General features: G+C 39.0%; 1 protein-coding gene across 1 annotated transcript; it reads right to left on the bottom strand.

Annotated features, from left to right (window-relative positions):
* Positions 1–8,036: 8,036 nt before the first annotated feature.
* On the bottom strand, positions 8,037–10,509 carry LOC148869296 (Pentatricopeptide repeat (PPR) superfamily protein). The gene has a single exon (XM_088972270.1). The coding sequence runs from the start codon at positions 10,421–10,423 to the stop codon at positions 8,141–8,143; it is 2,283 nt and encodes a 760-aa protein (XP_088828396.1). The 5' UTR covers positions 10,424–10,509; the 3' UTR covers positions 8,037–8,140.
* Between the last annotated feature and the right edge of the window lie 319 nt (positions 10,510–10,828).

Here is a 10,828-nt window from a genome sequence, read left to right as displayed (position 1 = left end):
GCTGGTGTTTAAAACTTTAAATTCCAACTCTCTGCATTAGAACCATCTTTAAATATAGTCATTAAGAGTGTATCCTGAATTTTCAGATTGAAAGACCAAAAATAAGTTCCTTTCTCAATGATGAGGATGCCATGATAGTTTCTTTCTTTGTAGTGTGTTGTTTAATCTCCCTCCAATGTTGCTTAGAAAATATTGATAAAAAGAATTTTACTTGGAAAGTTTTTTTTTTTTTTATTTAGAATTGGTATTTGTGAAGTAGAGCTACATCTTTTTTGACACCATGATGTTACAATGTGTACTATTTTTATGGATAATGTAAAATCATAATTCATAAGTTCTATTTGATTATAGTCTAGAAACTAGGTAGTGAGGATCTTAGTCTTAAAAACATCAGAATTTGCATTCTTAGAGTTTGGCACGAGGATATATGATTGTTTATGACAATGTGTGATAATAATACCTGCAAGATATCATTGTTGAAAATTGATCAAAATTAAAAGATGGCACTAAGCACGGCCCGAGGTTAGTGTTTGCTTATTGCTTGCTTTCGTTTTCATATTTTCTAGTGGATAAAGCTTTCTTGCCTTCTATTTGAAGCAAAATAATAAAGTCTTATGAAGCATGTTGTTATTGGTCATTTATCAGAAGACCCGAGAGCAACCATCTGATCATGCCAACTCAGATAATACAGGCATTTGTGACTCAAGTGGGTGGTTATGGGATTCAGTAGACTGTTAGGTGGTGATTATTTGACCAATCATGGCAATCATCGTAACCATTACTGATATAACGGTCTCAGAGTGACTATATATATATATGTAATCCCTCAACCTAATGGACCATGATTAGAATTATTCTTCAATACCCCTGGTATCCTTCTCGTTGAGTAGGTAACCTGCCCTCTGTGAGCGGTGCTCTGGCATTATAGCTCGAGGGAACCCTCCTCTCTTGTCAGTAAAGGGAAGAGGTATGCATCAATTGGTATCAGAGCCGGTTAGATCCATTGACGCACGGAGGGCAAGGATTGAAGATCGTCACAGTCGCCTGGAGAGGAACCAAGAGCGGATCTTGGCTCCTCTGGCAGAAATTGTAGAGAAGCTCAACCAGATCCTGCCTCTGACTGGTTCAGTGGAAGAACATAGTCGACAAGCTTCACCTATGGACATTAGCTCTAGGAGTTTGGTCTTGGCATCAAGTTTGCTTAAGCCAATGGAGGGTTCCGAACCAGTGTTGAACTCAACGAGTTCAATCAGTGAAGCAGGAGTGAACACTTTAATTCTTTTAAAGGAACGTGAGAAGCTCACTCTAACACGGTGGCCACCATCACTTCGTCCAACTACTCTGGTATGTTTATTTGTTCCTTCTGTGACAAACCCCACCTTCACCCCTTTTCCCTCTCCCTCTCATTGAACCTCGGTCATTCCATTAGCCCCTCCATCAAACAGACAATCTTCCTCGTAAACCAATCCCAGGTCACCAATGTCATCAACAGTTCACCGCCTTTGTTTTCCCATCTTGTTTCCCAACCATAGCTCGAACAATTGCCTTGTCCTGTTTTCCAAGACCCATGGATTGGCCATTATAAATTCATGTTTCTTTCCTCTCTTGCCTCCATTGGTGAACCCCCTCCCTGGCCTGGATTTCTCTGGGGAAGGCATCCTTTGACTCTGCTCGTATGTTCAACCACCAATGGTAGACCATTGTCGGAGATGGCATCGTCACCCCTTAGTGGCAACTACAAGCTCTGGTAATGTCTTTTTCTTTTCCATAATAGATGGTCCTTTTACTGTTTATGACACCAGACATCAATTCGTTGGTCGTATGGGTTTGTCTATATCTCCTACCACCCCAACAACCATTTTGTCAATCGGCTACCTTGTTCTCTAATCATTTACTATGATATGGAGATCCTCTTTCGAGACATCACCTACAAGATTTCTACTGGGTTGAGTGGGAGTTATCGTGAGGTCCTTTCAATCATTAATAGCGTGTGCAAGAAGACTCAAGAGGGTTCAGTGGCAAAGAGATGTTGGCATATTTCTCGTCTGGATCCTTTCCTCCCCCTCACATTAGAGAAGTTGAACAGTGATGAAGCCAAGAACCAGGGCTCTGTGAACTTGTCTAATACAATCTTGGACACTACCCGGATCATTGGTCTGAGGCCTTCTAACCCATCTGCTCGAAGCAATATGGAGCTCTTGCACCTCGAGGTAGATCCTGGTCCTGGTAACCAGCCTATCATCATGGTTGCTGACAAGAGTGAGAGGAAGCAGTTATTGTTGAAGAAGATGCGAGGAAAATAAGAAATAGAGTAGTAGAACCACAACAGGGAAGCAGAGAAGACCGATTCCTGGCTTCTGACGGCAAGGTAGATTCCACCCACCAAACTCATTTCTCTGGCGCCAGCAATATCAAATCCCACCACCAGGTAGACTCCGTGAACAAAGCCATTGCCAAGTATACAATTGATACTCTTCTCCATGCCATCTTCAAACAATTGGGAGAGTCTGGTACATCTTTCAGTTACTTCCAATCCATTAAAAACACCAGTTAATCTATTTCCGAACAGCAAATCACTGTCATCTTGTCCAAAGTTCAATGCAGTGGCAACATACAGCCCTTGGGTTGCATGGCAATTGTTGACAAATCCAACTTCCAAGCCATCACCTACAACAAAAATGCCATGACACTTTTCGACCATAATTCGAAATTGGTACCCAATTTAAACAAACATGAGACCATTACCGTTGATACTGATATCAACACCCTTTTCACTCCATTTAGCATGGGTTTGTTTGGGAAGGTCTTGTGTGTACGAAAAATCAATTTACTGAACTATGTTGAAGCTCACTCTAAGGATTCTAAGAAACTCTCTTATGCAATTTTGCATAGTATCAATGTGGGAATAGTAATTAAGTTGGAGCCCACTACACAAACTGAGGACCCTACTCTATCCATTGCTTGGGTAGTGCAGTCAAAGAAGCTCATGGTCCGTACAACTTCAAGGGCGCAATTAGCATCCCAGTTATCAAAAAGGCATCGACTTCTGATACAATTCATCAAAATTCCCGCATGGATTTTATGAGGTATGATAGTGCTGCACTTTTGTACCAAGGGAAATACTACCCAGTTCATGTCTCAACAGGATTGAACATGAGTAGTTTGACTGAAGTCGGATACCCTGGTGCAGCCTTTCTTGGTGATGCGCTTTGTGGGATGGTTGCGGCTTATACAGCATCTCGAGAATTCCTGTTTTGGTTCCAGTCCCACGTAGCAAAGGAGATCAAGTGGGGAGCTCTTGAATTAAGACTCTTACATTTTGTCGTTCACCATTCAACCTGTTAGCACCAAATATTGGCTTAAAGGAGAGACGACGGGTTTCAACAAGTTGCATGAGAGTGGAGTCAACAAGCCCAAGGCTAATTCTTCTTTTATTCCAGTAAAAGATCTTGCCTTTTGGCAATTCAAGGAAGCTACATGGAATGATCATCTTGCATGCCACCCAATGACAGATGTTGACACCAGCAGTACTCAGGCTATCCTTTTAAACAACACCTGTCCGTTAGGTGGCCAACCCAAGGTTTTGTTGTCCTCAGGAGAAGTAGAGTGTGATCTCTTATTTCTAGTCAGAATTAATGAAGCTCTGAATGCCGGTTATCTCATTGGACAACCATATGTAAACCATCAACATTACAGTGTGCATGGGTTGTCAATCATGGTAGGGGCTGGAAGCGTTGTCTCTCTAGAGAGTCTCTCATTGTGGTTGACACAGGCAGTTGCAGAATCTGTATGGCTAACTCATATAGGTTCTGGTACTGCCCTACATTACAACCACGCAAATTTGACGGGAGATTGGCAATCAGCCTTGGAATTAATGAATCTGAAGCAAGCAACAACATTAATCCTAACTCTTGAGATTGAGAAGGACCTGCGAGAAGCAAGCAACTCATATCTACTGATAAGGCATTCTGTTAATCATGTGGTTTTAACGGAGGTATCAACAAGGTTTCATGAAATGATGACCAGCAAGGAAGTGAGTATTATTATTGGATTGAACAAAGGTGAAAGAGGCACTACTATTGCTGCCTGGTTCCTCTACCAACTGTGCTCATTAGAACATGTGCTACTCAGGAGACTGTACTAACCCAAAAATACCTTGTTATATGCCTTGAGGACAAGGCTCAACTTAAGGGGGTGGGAATGTTATTGGTCATTTATCAGAAGACCCGAGAGGCAACCATCTGATCATGCCAACTCAGCTAATACAGGCATTTGTGACTCAAGTGGGTGGTTATGGGATTCAGTAGACTGTTAGGCGGTTATTATTCGACCAATCATGGCAATCATTGTAACCATTACTGATATATAACGGTCTCAGAGTGACTATATATATGTAATCCCTCAACCTAATGGACCATGATTAGAATTATTCTTCGTTACCCCTGGTATCCTTCTCGTTGAGTAGGTAACCTGCCCTCTGTGAGCGGTGCTCTGGCATTATGGCTCGAGGGAACCCTCCTCTCTTGTCAGTAAAGGGAAGAGGTATGCATCACATATGAAATAGTATGTTATTGGTAAAGTAATGGCTGGAAGCAACAGGTTTATGATAAATTAAGTTTCATCTGGATTGAATTGTTGACAACTCTGGGTTGTGGATATGAATAATGTCTTTGATGGCCAAATTTTAGGGAATGGAGCGTCTTCAGATATGCCTGAGTTAATATTTTCGTGTAGATGCATCTTGATAGTCAAATTGAAACTTGAATAGGGCTTGCAGGAAATGATTATTTTCTACACTCTCCAAAGACAAAGTGTGACCAAACCTTCCTGTGAAATTTATTGATTTATCTAAGGCAGGTTGTGCTACTTCTTGGGTTTAAAGAATTACTTAAGGCATTTTGTTATGTAAAGGTGTTTTGCATTTTGCCGTGTTTTAGAATGGAAACTGGACCGTCCTCTTTGGTGTGGAAATAGGATGGATCGTTGGTATGAGAAAAAAGGGATTTTGGTATAGTGCAGGAGACAACACTATGCACCAATTTTCTTTATTTCTAAGGTTACGCCCACTAAGTCCTAAATTTAGCATGGCCTTATCTTGTGTTACTTCAATATTTTTTATTTATTAAGAACAAAAGAGATTGAGTTCCATGAATATGCAGGATAGATGGATGCTATTTGCTGTTGTTCCATCTATTTGCATATCAAATTCCAAAATCTCAATCTATAATGAGGAAAATGATAGTAGATCGTCGTTTTATAAGCTTCAAGTAAATATACTGTTTTGTTGTATTCTTTTCCCCCTGCTTTTATGAATCAAAAACAGAGAAATTTTGAAGTCTGAAATGATAGTAGATATATAATGAAGAAATGATAGTAGATTGCGGTTTTGCTGTATTAGTCTGAAAAGCAAAAACACTTTCGAAAAAGCTCTAAAAGCATTTAGTGGAAAATTTGTTTTTTCACTTTTTCAGGAATCTGAATATACTGAAAACTGTATATTTTACAAATTTACCCCTCAAAGTTGTTATTTAAATAAAAAATAGATGAAAATGATTAAGATACACATTAAAGGGTAATAAAAAGATTATTATTATAAAAATTAAAAATTAAAAAAATACAAATTAATAAACAATATTATAAAAATAGAAAATAAGTATAAAATATAATAATGTTAATAATATTAATAATACTAATAAAAAATAATGTAAGATATAAAATTTTCCTTTATTATTTAACAAGCATAAAATGTCAAAAATTTATTAACCAATAAATAAAAAATATTAAATATACTATTAAGGATAATTAAAATATTGCAACTATTTTAATAAAATAATTAAACACCATAAAATAAATACAAAACATTATTAAATGGTAAACCAATAAATGAAAATGATAAAAAAAATTAAAATAGTAAGTTAAATTAATAAAAAGATCATCTTAATTTCTTTATAGAATATATTAGAATTATAAAGAAAGAAAAAAAAGGAGAAAAATATAAATAAAAAGATTAAAATAGAGTTTAACAACGTGAAGAAGGAAAACAGGTTGGGGATCCATCATTTTTTATGAATTTTTTATAGGGGCACACATAAATTAAGAGAACTTTTTCCCTCAAAAAATCTATTGCTTTTGTTTTCAAAGCGGGCAAATCTACTCTGCTTCGCAAGCAGCGACGTAAAGAACAACGTCGCTGCTCCTCCCCTTCCCATCTCTCTATCTGTTTTACCTTTGTTTTATCTCATTCTCTCCTTCCTCTTGCTTTTTATTGCTTTTTTTCCTTTCTCCAAATCCCTGCTACAAAGATCGGCGATCCTGGTTCGGCTCCACTGTTCATCACAGTAAAGAAGAAGAAGAAGAGATGGGCGAACAGTGAACAGTCATTGTTAGGCTATTACAGAGGACAATGGCTGATCCTGGTTCGTCGCTCCTTTGTTCATCGGAATCAGTGCAGTGAAGAAGAAGAAGAAAAGATGGATGGGTATTTTGGGAAACAAAATATTGTTCTCTACCTCTGAGCACGTTCAGAGATAACGAACTCACTAAATGATTCCGAGAAATTTTCATATTTCAGATGATGAATTTGGAGGTGCTGCTGCCGAACAACCCGAAAAGTAAAAATTTCTGTAACACCACCTAAATTTTTTAGCATGGTATCCAAAACTCGAAAGCAATTGCATATTAGTAATCTATACTTAGGGGTTAATCTCACTTTAGTACCTGAATTTTAAAACGTGCCACTCGAGTACTTGAACTCATGAAAATTGTTAGTTTAGTCCAAAATCGTTACAAACATTAAGTGGCATGTAAAAAAACATAAATGCCTCTATGCTCGCAACGGACTTTGCTGTAAGTCTAATTCATTTGCCCAAAACTAAGACAGTTTATTCAGTATATCCATGAGTCACAAGCTTGCAGTTGTAATTGCAAAACCAATTCCAGTCCAGTTCCGACAACGATGAGATGAAGCTAAAACCTGAACCAAAACCAATTCCAGTCCAGTTCCGACAACGATGAGATGAAGCTAAAACCTGAACCAAAACCAATTCCAGTCCAGTTCCGACAACGATGAGAAGAAGCTAAAACCTGTACCAAGAGAGCCATTTAGCTTCCCCTCAATAGGAGTGCCTGATTTATCAAGACCAACAACCTGAAACGAGGACATGATATTTATAGTTTGATGCGGATGCGGATGTTTTCCTTGTTCTCTTATTCAATGGCCATTCTTAAAACAGGAAGAAGCCCAAACTTTTAATACTTTGAATAACAGGATAAAAATGATCTCAAAATATATAAAAAGAGTAGTTTTGATATTTTTAAGAAATTTAAGTCACACATGTTGTCATGTGATACAAATAATTAAGGACTGTTAAGGGTAGGTACTAAATTGACAGTTTTTCGAAGTTAATGTACTCAAGTGGCATGTTTTGAAATTCAGGTACTAAAGTGAGACTAGCCCCAAAGTATAGGGTACTAATATGCAATTTACCCATAAATAATTAGTTAAATAAAGTAAAGATGAAAAAGAAAATATATTTCAGTTTTATAAAAATTAAAAAAACAAAGAAATTTTTAGTGAAATTATAAATAGTCATTTCACATGGGCATAAGTTTATATCAGAAAAAAAAAAAAGAAAAGAAAAATTACAGACTTTGTTCCACTTTTCCTAATTGTAAGTGGAAATTTACCCTTAAATCAAACAAGGATATTTTTAGGATTTTAAAAGGGTAGTTTTTCTCTTGCTACGTGAGCGCATGGGAGATGCTGAAGTCATTTTAAAAGCCAGCAGAAAGTAGGATCAAGGCCCAAGGGCACTTGATCATCATCAAATGTTTAAGCTAAGCTGTTTGGATTTATAGAAAATAAGAGAGAAAAAGAAAGTTGAAGGGAACATGGCCTTAGAGCATAATCACCAAAACCAGATCGGTTGAAGAGCAAAAATAACAAGAAAATAACTGGGTATAGAATTTAATGTTTGAGAGTTGGTTCTGCTGTCTGGTTGTCTTGGTGCAAGTAGAATGCACAGCATTGCCTTTGTGACCAAAGATTCACTTGATATGCTCTCATATAGTCCAAAATCTAACACTCCATGGAGAAACGGGATAAGGAAAATTAAAATGTATTTATCCTTCTATTAGATTATCACCAATAGTCCTTACAAGAACAGAATCCCTGCCTGAAATGGTGAAAGCGAGTCTTATCCCTAACAATCAGTTTCCTATCATACAGTCTTGATATCAACTTGGCCACATGGTGACAGTCAATGCACATTCTAAGATTCTTCATGATTCTAATCGTGGCCCCAGGTGGTGAGCTTATCATCCCAAAGGCAATCGCCAATTTCTCGCTATGCTGGTGAAGTGCATTCTCCTTCTCTTCCTCTCCTATGTCTAGGAATACCTCAGTTGTATTGGGAACATACCCTGCAAGTTTCAAATCCTGAACCATCTTGTCCAACTTTGAGTATATCTCACTGGATTGAGGGTGGGACTGGTCTCCAGCCACAAACTCATGGACAAGACCATTCATCTCTATCAAACTACAACCAGGGGTCTTTTTAATTTTGCGATCCATCATCATTTTTCTTACTTCACGCACATCTCCCCATCTATTGCAAGCAGCATAGATGTTAGAAAGCAAAACATAGACGGCCCCATTTTCAGGCTCTAGCTCGAGGAGATGCTTTACTGCTATTTCAGCCAGTTCTGCATCCTTGTGAATTCGACAAGCACCAAGAAGAGCACCCCAGACCATGGAGTTTGGTTTCATTAGCATATTTTTTATAAGCTCCTGTGCTTCTATTAGGTGCCCAGCTCGACCAAGAAGATCAACCATGCATCCGTAATGCGTCACATTGGGCTCAATCCCATGAAAGGTGGTCATTCTGCTGAACAACTCCCTCCCTTTATCCACGAGGCCCCCATGAGTACAAGCACAAAGAACACCAATATAGGTTACTTCGTCCGGTTTTACTGAAGACCTAAGCATCTTATGAAACAGATCAAGAGCTTCTTCCCCATGCCCATTAACTGCTAGGCCAACAATCATGGCAGTCCATGTAAATTTGTCCTTCTGATGCATCTCTTGGAAGATTTTTTGCGCACTGTCTATATTCCCACACTTGGAGTACATGTCAATCAAAGCATTTCTCACGAAGATATCAGCCTTAATCTTGTTTTTGTCTATGTAAACCCTTAACCATTCGCCTGTCTCAAGTGCTCCAAGATGTGCACAAACCGTGAGTATGCTAACCACAGTGAACTTATCCGGCCTGACATTTGCAGCTTGCATCTCAGAAAAAATCCTCAATGCCTCCCTGAAACGGTTGGCCCTTACATACCCATCAATCATCGCTGTCCATGAGATGATATCTCTTTCAGGCATCTGATCAAAAAATTCTTGAGCTTTGTCAAGTTGTGCTGAATTTGTGAACCCAGTAACCATGGCAGTCCAAGAAATCACATCTCTGATCTTCATACTCTTGAACAGCTCAAGGGCAGCATCCATTTCCCCACATGCTGCATACACGCCAATCAAAGCATTTTCCAGTGTCAAGTTAGGTTCAACCTTGCGATCTTTGATATACCGGTTAACCTGTATGCCAATCTCCAAGTCCATCAACTTGGTACAAGCCGATAGCACTGAAACAAGAGTAGCCGGTGTTGGTAATACTCTCATCTTCTCCATCTCATTGAAAAGCTTAAGGGATTCTTCAAAATTTTTACTCTTGTTATAACCAGAAATCATGGCATTCCAAGAAACCACGTTTCTTTTAGAACAATTATCGAAAACCACACGGGCTGTCTCAATTTGACCGCACAATAGATACATATGGACCAAAGCATTCTGAACAAAAGCATTAGAATCAAAACCCAACTTGAGGATTTGAGCATGTAGCTCCTCTCCACAACAAAGTGCTATTTCACGACTAAACGCTTTGAGCAAGATAGGGAAAGTATAGCTGTCGGGTTTGACGCCTTTCCTTGACATTTCTAGGTACATCAAGGCCGCATAATTGGACAGTTTACTTCGGGAATATCCTTTGATCATTGTATTCCAGATATACAGATTGGGTTCCTGAATTGTGTCAAATACCAGACGGGCGTAGTCCATATCACCAGCTTCATGGGTGCAACAGAAAGCAATAATTCGATTCTGTTGGAGGGGATTAAGTATGAGACCAGTTGTGATCATATGAGAGTGGATTTGCTTGAGTTGTTTCATGGATTCACACTTCATTAGAAGGAAGACGGATGAAGTATCTTCCGGTGGTGAAAGGAGGCCGGTGGGCGGAGAGAGATGATATGAACCGAGAGAAGCCATGGTTGAGATCCACGTCCACCCTTCGAAGTTTGATGCAGGACGGCGTGACAGTCTTAGAGAGGAACAGAGAAAATGGACATTGAGATGGATTGAGAATGACATGAAATGGAGCTAGAAATCTCATCGGCATCTCGAGCACTGGAAGGAAGACGAGCACTTCCCTTAATTGTTTCTACTTTCTAGCCATCGCCATATTACTTGTATATTTCGATTAACAGGTAAACGGTTATTCCCGCCAGATATTAATATATTATTGGGCCGTTAATTGGTGCCTTGGTCCAGTGGGCCTTATCCCTTGAGACTGACAAGTGGCAAATCACCGGAACTCTGGAAGTTCGTCCCTTGTTCTCCCTCCGTAAACAAGAATCTTCTACGGGAACTGGACGATACTGGGCCAAATGGCCCATTACCATTTACCACGTCAGTCTGAATGTACAACTCACTTGTATGGGGCTAATGTGGCGTTCAGTGGAGTTTTCTAGTTTAAAGAAAGCTGCATATCTCGCA

The sequence above is a fragment of the Nelumbo lutea genome, chromosome 2, assembly GCF_056320005.1.
Source record: "Nelumbo lutea isolate HS-2025 chromosome 2, American lotus-T2T, whole genome shotgun sequence".
Taxonomy (NCBI): Eukaryota; Viridiplantae; Streptophyta; class Magnoliopsida; order Proteales; family Nelumbonaceae; genus Nelumbo; species Nelumbo lutea.
Note: the sequence above shows the minus strand (reverse complement) of the source record. Positions and strands in the feature narration are given on the sequence as shown.

What these genes read in the sequence shown, in the direction of transcription:
- LOC148869296 (XM_088972270.1), bottom strand. Translation starts at nt 10,423, where the DNA reads ATGTCATTCTCAATCCATCTCAATGTCCATTTTCTCTGTTCCTCTCTA.